The following is a 15,263-nucleotide window of genomic DNA, read 5'->3' as shown; positions in this document are numbered from 1 at the left end:
CCAGGCTTGCTCCCACCATGCAGCCCTTTTTTGGACCTGCAACTGCTTGGAACATGCTTCCCTAGCCATTAACCGGCTTACATCCCACCTTCTCTCCTCATTCGCTAATTCTCAGCTCAACCACCTTTTCCTCAGGAAAGCCTATCTTAACTGCACCCCTCTATACACATTCACATGATGCTCTTGCTGTACTTAATTTACATTTTACTAGCGGATTACGTGCCTATTGTCTATTTCCTCCACTGGCCGACTGTCTACCTCACAGAGCAGAGAATGTATCTGACTGCTCACCACTCTATCCTGTCCACTGGCCATAGAAGGAGCTCAATAAATATACATACACACAGAGGGGGAAAATTGCTTCTGGCAGAAAATACCAAATTTTTGTTTATTTACCACACACACACACACACACACACACACACACACTCCTTTTGTTTTTAAACAAAAGAAATACCCTGCCTCTAATCCAGAGCACCACTACCTACCCAAGCAACTGAGGAAACTCCTTGTTTTTATCACTACCGATTACCAGCACCTCCTCCTCCTGAAACAATATTCTCCTTCTCTCACAACTCACACAGGGCCTAGAGAACTGGGTGGTTTAAGTGGGTAGGAATTACCCTTTTTTTAACCATCCCAAGAGTACCTGAATTAACAAAAACAAAAAACTATTTAATCCAAATGAATGGAAAGATCTTCAACACCTCTCATTATTTTACTGTTAAAATGATGTAGATCTAGCCTCCCTCTTGGGTCTCATTTCCCAAAGGAAAAACTTGGTTCTTCTCGGGAAGAGAAGAGAGGAAACAGATCTTTTGTGCTTCCTCTAACCACTCCCCCACACCCTGACCCCTTCCTGTAGTATCTTCAAGTTGGTTTTTTACTACAAGAAAGGTGTCTTGACATCTTTATAATAAAGATCTGAATTAATTTCAGTATAGTGTTTTCTATTTAAATATCTTTTATCTGTGAAATAGGTTTGTCAAATCTCAGTTGCAGGTTTCCATCTCCCATTTTCTAAGATCTCATGCTTCCGGATATGAGCTTTCAATTCCGTGAGTGAGTGCGCCCCATGGTTCAATGTAACTGTAAACATTTGCCAATGAGTCCGTAAAACGCCAGGGCTTTGGAGTCTGACACATCTGGGTTCCGAATTCCAGCTATGCCCGTTACTAGCTGCGTAGTTTGGGACAAGTTATATGACCTCTCTGAGTGACACTCAGTTTCCTCATAATAACTGTACCTCAACAAAGTTGATTTGTGATTTTAAAAGATGATAAAAGTAAAGCCCTTAGCAAAATGTAAGTATTTCAATAAAGAGAAATACTGTCAACATCAGATAACAATACTCATCAGATAATCACAAAATGCAATTTGGGACAAAAAAATTCAACACCTTCCAGAGCTGAATCACGACAGCTGCTAACAACAACAATGAACAAGTACAGTAATTCAATGTTTCTTTCTACTGGTTGTCAACAGTGGATAACAAATAAGATATGAAATGAAGGAAAAGCAGAGTGGAAGGAAGAAAATGTAAAAAGCACAGAAGATTCACAAAAAATAGTGAGTCAATACTTGCAAAGTAGGCTATTACTTGCAGAGCTTTCCCAAACTAGGCCATGCTAAATTGGGGCAAAAGCGATGCTCTCCCTTATCATTTATTCTATTAGGACAACTAACTGCTCTTCCCTTTCCATGACCTGTGACCACACCCCCACCCCTGCTCCCACAATCCCCTCCTCCTCAGCCTGCCCCTCAACCTCACCCTCCAGATCACCCTCTCTATCCTTTTGCAAGGGCCTGGATCAAACGCCATCTCCTCCCGGCAGCCTTCTCTAATTCTCCCAGACTGTTATTAATCTCTCCCTCTCCTGAATTCTTTATCACTCCCTGGCCAAGCACTCTGGTTGTCTATGTTCATGTCGTCTCCCTTGCTTGGTTGTAAGTGTCTTGTAAGCAGGGTACGCTCTCACTCAAATTCTCTCCTCCCACAGAACTCCGCGCACAGCCTTGTACACAGTGACTATTCAATGATATTTCTAAAAGGAAAGAGTTGAGTTCTAGATATTGTGATCAAAGATGAAAAGCACCCAACTTCTGCAGTGGCAAGTACAATATTTACCAGAATAATAACACAGGGAAGAATGGAGGGAAATCAGGGTGTATGAATAAAACCCAAGTGCACCTTACTACTGAAGTTATAGATAACCCACCTTTGCTTACTAAAATCAGAAAATGTACAGCTAGAGGCTACCACTGAAAAAGTCAGCCTAACTCCGCCTCACTGTCCTTGGTCTCTAAGGATTTGATTAGTTTTTCCACTTTCTGATTCAGTGTTGCCTCGTGCCTCCACTCCAGAGCTGGAGCTAAGGCCTGTGATTTGGAAGGGATGATAAATCCATCCACTGAATAAAGTCACACTGTTTTCTCAGCACAGTTCTAAGATATTTCAAAGGCCATGATATTTCACTTGGCTTGGCCATTTGGGTTAAAATGTATTAGTCAAAACAGAAAACTTTCTCATCAGACCCCATACGTTCCATTAGGTGTGATATATAGTGTCTTCCAATGTCTAATTATTAACTAGAAGTGTAAGTAAATCACTATCAGTATTAGGCTCTAATGTGTGAAGACAGAGTGAGAATTAGGCAATTCGACTGCTAAAGAACTTCTTTTTGCCAATTTGCTTTTCCTTTCTTTTTCCTACACATAGAAAGAATTGTACAAGGACTAAGTGACTGCATTAAGCCACTCTTCCTAATCTATACCAAAAGTAACAATGTGCCAGGAGTGCTATTGTTTAGAACTTCCAACAGCCCCCATTTCCAGTATTCTGTCCCTTGGTCACCAGGCAGATGTCCTGGTGTGTGTATATATATATATTTATTCTATCTATAAAAAAGGTGAGGAGAGGGCTTATATATCCTTTGGGACACCAGCTCAATCACTATTTCTGGACATTCTTTGGCAATGATTGTTTTAATGAAAGAATACAAACAATATATCGTTTGTACCGAAAGAATAAAGAGGGAGTCATTCAGAACTAGAGAAGATCTTACTAAAAAGGATTCACAAGTAAGAAACCAAAAGGGCAGTACTAACTTGTATTCTGTAATTATGCCCTTTAAGGATTAAAAGCCCAGCTGAAACAAACCTCAACCTCTCTTTCCGGGATTCAGACTCCAATAATTCTTCAGCCCCACCAGGATCGATAACCCATTGATCCTGCCACCTTTTCACATGCCTCCTCCTCTCCTCACATGCTCCCTTCTCTCCTTACTCAGGTGCACGTGATTCCACAGTCCATCAGAATAGTCACTCCTGGTCAACATCCTTGACTCCCCTGCATGCTGTCCCTTTGTCATACAGATTCGCAATCCCTTGAGGATTGATGTGTCTTGGAATCCAGAACTTTTTCGATTTGGGGGAAGGTGATACAGTGTATATACCATAAACGTCCCAGTGAAGCCTGGGGCAGCAACCCGAAGTCAAACACATTAATATATTTATGCATGGGGCTTCCCTGGTGGCGCAGTGGTTGAGAGTCTGCCTGCCGATGCAGGGGACACGAGTTCGTGCCCCGGTCCGGGAAGATCCCACATGCCGCGGAGCGGCTGGGCCCGTGAGCCATGGCCGCTGAGTCTGCGCCTCCAGAGCCTGTGCTCCGCAGCGGGAGAGGCCACAACAGTGAGAGGCCCGCGTACGGCAAAAAACAAAAACAAAAACAAACAAACAAAAAAAAAAACCAAAAAAAAATAAATAATTAAAGACAACACAGTCCATGGGGGGAAAAAAACCTAGTATAACCAAAGCTGAGTTCCAGATTTCTCCTCCAAACTAGCTTCTCTCACTGTTTTTCCCCATCTCAGTAAACAGCAACTTCATCCATCCAATTGCTCAAACCAAAAACCTTAAAGTCCTGGACACCTCTTTCCACACTCCACACACAATCCATCAACCAATCCTGTCAGTTCAACTTTCAGCATAAATTCAGAGTCCAACCACTTCTCAGCAGTCCCTCCAAAGCGTCCTAGTTCCAGCTACCACCATCCCTTACCCAGACTATCATGAGGGTCTCCTATTTCCTGTTTGCCACCCTGCCTCCTTAGAGTTTATTCTCAACACAGTCCTCAGAGTGATTCTTTAAAAATATTAGTCCAATCTTGTCACTCCTCTGTTCAAAACCCTCTAGTGGCTTCCCATCTCAATCACAGTGAAAGCCAATGCCTTACAGTGGCCTACGAGGTCCTTCAGAACCTGGCCTCCCATTACCTCTCTGACTTCCTCTCCTATCCCACTCTTTCTTACCTACTCACCCCAGTGGCACTGGCCTCCCCGATTTTCCTGGAACATGCTAGCCTCTGCAATGTCTCAGAGACTTGGCACTTGCCATTCCCTTTGTCCCCAACGCTCTTCCCCCCAATACCTACATGGTTCTGTTGCTCGCTGCCCTCCCGGCTCTGCTCAAATATCACCTTATCCCCGGACCACCCTATGTGAAAACAGTAACCATCCCATCCCCACCCTAGACCCCCTTCTTTCATCGTTTTCCACTGCAGGGTCACACTATCATCCTGTCTCTAAGCTAGAATGAATGCTCATGAGGGCAGGACTTGGCTTTGTTCCAGCCCCTAAAAGAGCTCCAAGAGACCTTCCTGTGACGCTGGGAATGCTCAGTGTTTGCACTGTCCACTGAAGTAGCCACTAGCACATGTGGCTGCAGCACTTGAAATGTGGCTAGCATGACTGACAAACTGCATTTTCAACTTTAATTAATTAACTACAATTTAAGTAGCTACACGTGGCTAGTGGCTACTGCATTAGGCAGCACAGCCTAGAACAACAGTTACTCAATAAATATACAGTAGGTACTCACATATTTGCTGAATCAATTAATGGAAGAAAGAAATCTGAAGGCTTTTCTTCTCCTTAACTTTTTATTACAGAAAACTTCAAAACTACACAAAAGTTGGCTACAGCAAAATGAACCCTCAAATACCCATCACCAACCTGAATATGCTTTTTTTTTTTTTCTTTTTTTGGGGGGGAAGAAGGAAGGATTTATTATTACTTGCAGCAAGTAAGGAGAAGACCAGGGATCTTTCCCAAAGCAGTGTCTCCCTGAATGCTCTTCTTCTTCTTTTAATATTTATTTATTTATTTTGGCTGTGCCAGGCCTCAGTTGCGGTGTGCGGACTGCTTAGTTGCGGCCTGCGGGATCTAGTTTGCCGACCAGGGATCGAACCCGGGCCCCCTGCATTGGAAGCACGGAGTCTAACCCACTGGACCTCCAGGGAAGTCCCCTGAATGCTCTTCTAATCTGAAATAGGTTTCAGTGGATACCTGCATCTCAATACTGGCTTCTAACAATGACTATATGCCTGGAAAATAGTGAATTTATACTATTATCCAGAGTTTATATCTAACAGCATCTCTTAGAGTCTTTTACAGGTTATTGAGACATGACTTTAGGAATTAGATCATGTGTCTGTTGAGGGAAAAACCTGTGTGCTAACGAATGTCTGAGGCACATTTGTGATAAGACAACACTAGGCAACTACATGTACGTTTTTATATCAAGGACCTGATTGCTCTCTTGCACCATTTATTTTCTCCACTTAAATTTTACCAAAGTCATACTTTTCAAGAGGAGCTGTGTGACTATACAAAATTGAGGAGAATCTTGCTCTTGTTAGATGACACAAATTCCTTGGGCAGGGGTTTTCTCTTATTAGTCTTTGTAAACCTAGCATCTGGTACAGCAGTTGTTAAGTGAATGAAGTTCATAATTGCACAAAAGTGGTAACATGTGAACTGTCAGAATGCAAACAGATACACTGGATCTTCAATTTCCTAAACAGATACAAATCTGAAAAGGAAACGCTCAAGTGGATTTTTAAGTGTGTCAGATCAAAAGGCGGCAAAATACGCTAGAAAGAAAATCAAACTGGGAACAAGAGCACATGGGTTTCAATGTCCTAAATGAGGTGATCGTATCCTAGTCACTTACTTCCTCTAGGCCCTAGTTGGTAAAAAGTCAGTTTGGCATTGATGATTTTCAAAGACGCTATCTAACTTTACAGCAACTAGGTCCTATTCTAGATCTACAATACACATACATATTTTAAGATGCTTATTAACTTCCCCTTTCTATGCTAAGTCATGGTCCATATAATTTACTTTAAAGGAGCTATACATTGAATATAATTTCACAAGGAGACTTCATGCCCACTTTAGTAAACACGTAGTGTTCCCCATTTCTAAAGTGCTAAATTCTTTACTTGGGTCTACTAAAATGCTGCTAGAGTGCTGTGTTTAATTTACACCCAGCCAGCTGATATTGGGCTTATTAGTAGTACAGCAAAGGCAATTCTGGCCACATATTTGCCTAGTAAACTGCCAAGGTACCCCTTGTGTTCGAAAAGTTTCTTCGAGAGTTCTAAGCCAATTCTTATCTCTTTCCTAGCTGGCTCCATCAAATGAACTATTTTAGGCTTTGTTCTGAGGTTTTTTTACCTTTGTCTAAATGAAGCAGTAGTACTGAAGTCAGGCTCTGGTGTTTTTTAAAGCAAGGAAACTGAAAGAAATCAGGGCCAGTCGTGTGTGCCTTCCCCTGACGCTGCCGTGTGATGAAATTTCTCGACTTTGCATTTAAAATGTGACTTTTGGGCTCCTGTTCTGTGCAGCCTGCACAACAGTGAGCCCACGCTGACAATCCAATGCCATCCAATGCCATCCAATGCCAATGCTGATGCTGTATTGGGTCTAAACATTGACAGATCAACAACAGCAGCACAGGAACTAGAATGCATCTCAAATAAAATTCTTACACATGGTCAAAAATAATCTTGTAATTATTAAAACTGAGGTTTAATTGGACATTGATATTGGTTTGGAGTTTGTTTAACACCTTTATTATGTCTTAAGAAATCTAACTGATTAACTCTCTTCTGTAACTTTTTTTTTTTTTTTTGGCTGCATTGGGTCTTTGTTGCTGCACGCGGGCTTTCTCTAGTTGCAGCGAGCGGGGGCTACTCTTCATTGTGGTGCACAGGCTTCTCATTGTGATGGCTTCTCTTGTTGCGGAGCATGGGCTCTAGATGTGCGGCCTTCAGTAGTTGTGGCTCGTGGGCTCTAGGCGCGCAGGCTCAGTAGTTGTGGCGCACGGGCTTAGTTGCTCTGCGGCATGTGGGATCTTCCTGGACCAGGGATCGAACCTGTGTCCCCTGCATTGGCAGGAGGATTCTTAAACACTGCGCCACCAGGGAAGTCCCTCTCTCCTATAACTTTAACTGTAACTTCAATCTTCAAATTTGTGTACTTCACATTCACGTCCTCTCTAAAGTCACCATAAAGGTCTATATGTAATAAATGTTATCAAAATTTTCAGAAACATCATCCACATCTCAAATAACAGCAACATTTCAAAATCAACCTAAAAATGAAATACTGCTCTGAACAGAAGGAATCTGTTTTCCAACAACAAATTAAAAGTAGGAGGTTTAAATCAAACTTTAAAGCATACTCTTAGCCATCAATTGAACCACTGGAAAGATACATGCCAACAAGAACACAGTATTGCCTTAACCGTAGGAATGGCTTCACACATCCCTTATTCACACTACGACCTAAATGCATACTATTAAAGCCACGACATCAGCCGTCCATATTAATCACTCACCAATTTAATTAAAGTAAACCAGCTTGTCAGAAAGCTTGCCTCTTCTCTATTTCTTAACATTATTGACTTTTAATAGTTCACTGAATTAGTAATTACTTGTTTATGGCATTATCAAATGTCTTGGACACAAAAGTCCAGCGTGTGGCAGGGTCAGTTACAGACATGTCCTGATGGCAAATGAAAGGAGAGATTTAACCCATCAAAGTGGCCATCTAAAGAACAGAACCTATTATGCCTTTCTCCAGACGCTCCTGGTTAAATTCAAAGTGACAGGACAAACCAGATCAAAACTAAACAGAGCTAGAAGCAACATACAAAATCCTAATGAACCCTCAGAAATCCAGGAATCAATCTGTCAATATCTAAGCTCAATTAGTCCTTTCAGAACAAAATACCTCACGAGGTAACAAGAAACTAGTTTGAGGTCTTGGCTATGAAAAGAATAAAACCGGGCACTTTACTGCACAGAATATTGCTAAGTGCAGTCATACCTCAACATGGAGATCTTGGGAGGATTAAATAAAGACGTGAGTCAAGTACCTGTCTACTCAGTCCAGAAGCTGGCACATAACTAGTGTTCAGTAAACGTTAGTCCTTCCTCGATCCTTTAAGAACTCAGGCCTATCAAGTCAAAATCAATGGATGGTTTAAAAAAAGCAAATCAAAACAAACAAAAACTTTAAATGGAGATATAGACAACACATCTTAAAAGCACTTAATGTGGGCTTCCCTGGTGGCACAGTGGTTGAGAGTCTGCCTGCCAATGCAGGGGACATGGGTTTGTGCCCCGGGTCCGGGAAGATCCCACATGCCGCGGAGCAGCTGGGCCCGTGAGCCATGGCCGCTGAGCCTGCGCATCTGGAGCCTGTGCTCCGCAACGGGAGAGGCCACAACAGTGAGAGGCCCGCGTACCGCAAAAAAAAAAAAAAAAAAAAAAAAAAAAAAAAGCACTTAATGTTAAAAAAGTAGCAAATGGGATTGTGAAAATGAAAAATAGATACTGAAAACACTTCTGAATGGCTCATCCTTCATGGTCATTTGCAACCTTCATATTTTGTGAAATCATCTTCAGGGATGAGCTCTGACAAGAGCTAAGCCAGATGCAAACTGATTCCATCAGGGGGTGAGACTTGGCAACGTTTGCAGCCAGTGAAGTTTCCCTCCTGAAACCCTCACCGCTGGGCACACTTTGGGCTTTCAACAACTCCAGTTTCCAAACAAACCAGTAACACAACTAGAAGGCTAATTTTTTCATTAGAATTGTTAAGAAACCAGGAGTTTAATAAATCATTTGCCTTCAAAGGGAAAAAAATTACTTTCTAACACACATAATATTTCTTCTAGTTCTAAGAAAATGAAGCTTAGTTATTTACGAACTGAAAACTGTAATACTATAGTGAAGTCTTTTATGGCTCACGAATGAAACGTTTAAGAAATAAAGGTATGTGAAGAACAGGACTTGGCCTAAGCAGTCTTGAGGTCAAGTACTAGTGCTGCCATTTACTATATGACTTGCAGGAAGTTACTTAATGTCTCAGGGACTCAGGTTCTTGTGTGGTTCTTTTCAGCTCAAAAGCGGTATGATTACTTACAATATCTGATACTCCTCAGTGCCCCCTCTCTCTCTATGTATATGCTTACACACACATACACATATACATGTACCTTTATTAAATAATGCAGACATATTTTTTAAGTTGTAGTAACTTAAGGCCCACTGTGAAACAAAGAGAGTGTGTTCGTGTTGGGTGTTCTGACCCTGAATACCATTCTCAATGGTGAGGGCATTTACAAAGCCTTGTGACACCTGAATTAACCAAGTAAGCCTTTAAACCCTTACAATGAAACATTAAAATTCAATGTGGCTATAATCTCTTCCTTACAAAACATGGACCCAAAGAGTCTGGCTTCAAGTATGGTTTCAAAAAAAAAAAAAAAAAGGCAGATGTATTATATTCACCACCCAGCTCTTCCCTATGACCACATAAAAAACACAAATGAAAACTCACAGGCCCATTGTAATACATTGTACCACTTCTGAATGCAACACTTAGCTCAGGCTTACTACCCTGACAAATAAAGGAAAGCATTTTATGAAGCCAATTTAATTGGGAGGTGACAGAAAACATACAGCCATTTTCTTCAGCCTTATCATTGAACTGGCTTCAGCTCCAATCTCTGGCAAATCCCACTCAACAGAAGAAATTAACCAGGTCAGCAGAACAGGTGCTACGTTGTGTCTGTCAAGGGCCTGGCATCACCACAATTACTTGCACACAATGAAGCAGTAATCTTTACAGATCATCTCTCCCAAGAAGCATACTGGGGAGGGGGAGAAAAACTGAAGGGAGGAAGGCAGGGTCGGGGCAGGGGGGATGGTAGTGGGAAGAAGAGGAATAGGAGGCAAAGAGAAAAGGCAAGAAAAGAAAATGAATGCGCAGCTGCCTTGCGGCTCAGCAGATGTCGGGATGTGATGTACGAGGCTAGGATAAGCTGTCGTAGCCTGCTGCCAGAGAGTGGTAAGTGATTAAAGCCTGCACACTTCTAAGCACCATATTTAGAATCTGCAGGGTTTCGAGACTTGCACCCATTCCTTGCTGTGCTGCCAGATGTTGGCAACTGGTCCAGTTCCTACTGACTGTGCATGGATGGCAGCAGTTGGTGCGGCAGCAAAGCAATCTGGAATGCTTCCGGAGATGCTGTACATTAACAAGTGTCACCCATCATTCACCTTTACAGAAGGCTGAAACAACTCCAATTTGCTGCCACTTCCCTCTTGGGAAACAGCCAAGATAAAGTTGCACCTGGCAGCCCCATTTGTTTCACTCAGGTGTTTCAGCTGCCTTGCTGACCTCTATTAGTTTAAGTTTTAATTTAGATTAACCCCAGCACCCCAATTAACCAGCAAGGGTAAAAGCTAAGATGTGACTAGTCATAACTGAAATCAGAATTTATCAAAGTTAAAATTATTAATTGGGATGAAGGGCCAATCAAGTAATGCTATTTCTTTTTCAGCAGACCTCCAGGCCTAAAATATATATATATATGTAAATATATATATCTTTCAGACTAAGGATTGCCAGTAGAAGCAACTTCCCCCCCCCCAGTAATTTCAGTTTATTTTATTAAGCCTATTTAATTTACGATGTACTTCCCATTGAACAACGTACACTTCAATTAATGAAGACTGGAATATTTTTGATTGTCTCCCATGATCTCCCACAATTATACAGCATTAATATCCCATATCAGGTACTTCCTTAAGACACTCTAGAACAAAACAGAATCCCCTACTCTTCTGACAAATGGATATAATAAGAGAAGAAAAGGAAAAAAGAATCAGGACCTCTGACTAGGAACACCTGGGGCCACATCAATCCTCTTTCCTATACCCTCTCATCATTACTTTTGAGACTTACAGCAATAATTTTATTGAACATCACAGAGTGAATAGCAAGATTAATAAAAAGTCTCTCTTTTTTTTTTTTTAGGGCAAAACCAGAGGCATCCCCAATATAGAATCACTTGTCCTACTTGCTTCACAGGGTAATTTTCCTAAGTTCCTTCCTTCGTATTCCATATACTACACAGTACTGTCATCATAGCTAAACCTCCAACAAGCACCTGTAAATTCTTCGGCAAAAGTTAACACTAAAAATTCAGCAGAGGAAAAAAAAATTCACCTTGATAAAATAATGGCTCAATCAAAACTGGTTTATCACTGCTGAGCAGCATCCTCAACTCTCCAGAGCTAGAGAGGGTACATCCTGAAGCACATTTCATTAAGAAGTATGACTTAACAAGAGACCCAGGATTACAGGAAATTATTTTAGTTCTTTAGAACAGCCCAGATGTTTAGTCTACCTTAACGGTCACCACCATCATCAAAAAGAGCAGCACGACAGCAGATCACAGCGTCAGGGAAAGAACGGGGGAAATGTTTGTGAAGAGATATTGAGAACGGGACTAGATTTCAACCTCTAGCAATTCTTTCTGTCTTCAAAGCACTACACTATTATTATAATCAACAGTGGCAGACAATCTCAATAAATATAAATACTTAACTGATGTGAACATGCACACATACACAGAAGTTTTAAGAGAATAGACTTAATAGGTTAATAGAACCAGAAGTGCAGTTCAAGAATTCTGGGATCCCAGCCCTTCAGCTCCATATCCTTATCTAATAGTAATAGGACAAGAAACCAACCAACCAAACAAAATCCTCCATTAACATCATCAAAAGCTGCTGAGAGAGAATAAACCACCTGATGCAAAGAAGTTGAAACTGTTTTACAAATAATTCACACTCTGCATCAACTAACAACACAGCTGTAGCTATATTCATTTCAAAAGGAAAAATATAAAAGTAAAGCAATAAATCCAGAACTACACAGTAAGTCAATTCTGAACACTAGAGTTCTAACTCCCTATCTGACTCTATCCTTCCAAAGTAAGCTACCTTTTGGTCAGAGAATTCTATCAGCTGTTTTAAAATGCTAAAGCCTGATTTATAACAAAAGAAAAGAGTGTAAAAATCATACCTGGTGGTAAAAGTCATCATCATCAAAGATTTCTTCATCCAGGTCCTTCAGGTGGGCACTGGCAGGGGCTTGAGGAAGGATCTCCTATATCAATGAGAAGGAGTGAATCCCAATGAGGTTACCAAAGTAATGCAGCTACTATAAATAATGTGTATAACAGTCAAAGCACTATTTTCCTTAAGATATAAAGAGCTCTTCAAATTAAAGAACAAGGACTTCCCTAGTGGTGCAGTGGTTAAGAATCCACCTGCCAATGCAGGGGACATGGGTTCAAGCCCTGGTCTGGGAAACTCCCACATGCCACAGAGCAACTAAGCCCGTGCACCACAACTACTGAGCCCTCATGCCACAACTACTGAAGCCCATGTGCCTAGAGCCCGTGCTCCACAACAAGAGGAGCCACCGCAATGAGAAGCCCACGCACCACAACAAAGAGTAGTCCCCGCTCGCCACAACTAGAGAAAGCCTGCGCACAGCAATGAAGACCCAATGCAACCAAAAATAAATAAATTAATTAATTTAAAAAAATTGAAGAACAAAAACAATGCAATTGAAAAATGGGCAAAACATTAATAGGCACCTGACAGAAAAAAAACACAAGCAGTCAACAGTTATATAAAAATATGTTTAATCTAATTCTAATTAAATACATGCAAATTAAAATGAGAAGACACCATTTTTCACCTCTAGAACTGGCAATCTTCAGTAGGAAAACACAGCTGGTAGGATTGGAAATTAATGCAGACTTTTTGAGGCAATTTTACATCTATCAGGATTTAAAATGCATATTCTCTTTGATTTAACATTTCCACTTCTAGAAGTCTATCCATATGTTCACACAAATACAAAAATAAAAATGCTCAGGAATGTTTCCTATAGCACTGTTTCTAAAACTAGAGACAACATAAATATCCACTGTTCAAATAAATTATAGTACACATCCATACAATGGAATACTCTAGCCATTAGGAAAAATGAGGTAGATCTCCATGTAATGACATGGAAAAGTATCTAGAATAATTTAGAAAGTTGTAAGATTTTACATATAGTTTATAACATTTTATATATTTATACACACACACACATATATATATCCAACCCATTTAGTTAAAAAAAGACAACCATATTTTTGTAAGTGCGTACGTGTTATATGCATGCGTGTGTGTGTGTGTGTGTATTTATATATATAAACAGAAAATACCTGAAAGTGTGTTACAACTATGAACACTGGTTAAACCTGAGGAGTGGAGTTTTTAGACTAGGGGGAATTTTACTTTTCATTTTAAATTCTTCTGAACTTAAAAAATATATTAAGTATATATTCCTACTATAAATAAAAGAGTTTCCTTTAGACAGAAGAATCTGCCTATTTCAATTCTGGATCCTCTTCTGGAGCATCTAAACATCCAAAGGAAAGCCTAAAGTACACGCTTGCTTCGATACTGGCATTTCTAAAGAAAAAACTTTAAAACTGAATTTAAAAAATTGGATTACAGGGCTCCCCTGGTGGCACAGTGGTTAAGAATCCGCCTGCCAACGCAGGGGACACGAGTTCGAGCCCTGGTCCGGGAAGATCCCACATGCCGCGGAGCAACTAAGCCCGTGAGCCACAACTAGTGAGCCTGCACTCCAGAGCCCGTGAGCCATGACTACTGAAGCCCACATTCCTAGAGCCTGTGCTCTGCAACAAGAGAAGCCACTGCAATGAGAAGCCCGCGCACTGCAACGAAGAGTAGCCCCCGATCACCACAACGAGAGAAAGCCCGTGCACAGCAACAAAGACCCAACACAGCCAAAAATAAATTTTAAAAAAATATAAATTTATTTTTTTTAAAAAATTGGATTATAAATGCTTCCATGACCAGACTCAGATCAAACTCAAAATTAAGAGAAGGCTACACACAATAATAGCTTCATTTTTAAAAAACTTTCCCTTCCCACATATCCTCAGTTTCTCAACAATCTAGGAAAATAGTGCTTTTTTCCCTTTCTTTCACTGACTTCTTATACCCAGAGGAATACCTACAAGGAGATGATAAGATTTTTCAGTTAATTAGCCTCCTAGAAACTGCTCCCATAATCACCATGCATCACAGTTCTTACCGGCTGTCCTGGCAAACTCTCTGGGACAGGCTGGGCTGCCGGCTCAGGTTTGCCAAGAACTCGGTAGATAGAGCGCTTGGTCTGTGTCCTTCGAAGTAATCTTTCTTTGTCCATCAGAATATGATCAATCTGAGTCAAGATTGAACGTTCAAAGGCACCAAAACCCTGCAACAACATTAACCAGTGTCAGATAACATGGAAAGTCTCTGCTGAAGGCAGCTACGTTGGTTTCCCTATTTTTCTGTGTCAGCAGAGAAACAGACAATCCTCCTTCCAGGAGGGACTTTCTGTTAAAGACCGAGTTTGTGAATGGCTCTAACTGTTCTCAGAAAAAAAAAAAAAAAAATTAGTCCCTAAGCAGGTCATATTAGTTTCCTATACCCAGAGATTAACCTCTGCTCCTTTAATAATAATTGTCTTAAAGTCCATTTCTTTAAAGTATTTGTACTTCCAACACTTACAAGACCACAACTTCTAGAATAAAATACTTTTTCTAATAAAGTTGAAATCCCATGCCTGAATGGTATAAACCCCAATGGATTTGGGTTAGGGTTAGCGTTAGGGTTCAGTAAATTTTTCTACAGAAATGACTGATTACTATGACACTGAGGCATCATCCATATAAGGGAGCTGTACTTCCAATTTCTCACAGCTGCTTCAGGTTGCCATGACCTGCCTTACACACATGAGTGCACACACTTGCCTTCCCCAGTTTTCCAGAAGCCAGCTTGGTCTTATCATGCCACTTCTGGAGCGTACGGTTCCTGTAGACGGTGAAGTCGGCGAAGCGCTTCGCTATGAAGCTGGGGTAGTCCTCAGTCTCCAGCTTCCTCTTTGCTGGGGCCCTCCTCTGCTGCTGCTGCTTCTCTTCTACGAGCTCTTCATCTTCACTGGAAATCTCCTCCTCACTGGAAAACCAGTAAGAACAC

At 41.0% G+C, this 15,263-nt stretch overlaps 1 protein-coding gene across 3 annotated transcripts in view; it reads right to left on the bottom strand.

The window, feature by feature from the left end:
* The window catches only part of AATF (apoptosis antagonizing transcription factor), a 98,842-nt gene that overhangs the window by 44,705 nt on the left and 38,874 nt on the right, over nt 1–15,263 (bottom strand). For all 3 annotated transcript variants that reach the window (XM_067717553.1, XM_067717554.1, XM_067717552.1), the window contains exons 6-8: nt 15,038–15,242; nt 14,335–14,499; nt 12,232–12,315 (exon numbers count right to left, since the gene is read on the bottom strand). In XM_067717553.1, the coding sequence (XP_067573654.1) occupies nt 12,232–12,315; nt 14,335–14,499; nt 15,038–15,242 (454 nt within the window). The remainder of the gene's footprint in view (nt 1–12,231; nt 12,316–14,334; nt 14,500–15,037; nt 15,243–15,263) is intronic.

The sequence above is a fragment of the Pseudorca crassidens genome, chromosome 19 (assembly GCF_039906515.1).
Source record: "Pseudorca crassidens isolate mPseCra1 chromosome 19, mPseCra1.hap1, whole genome shotgun sequence".
NCBI lineage: Eukaryota > Metazoa > Chordata > Mammalia > Artiodactyla > Delphinidae > Pseudorca > Pseudorca crassidens.
Note: the sequence above shows the minus strand (reverse complement) of the source record. Positions and strands in the feature narration are given on the sequence as shown.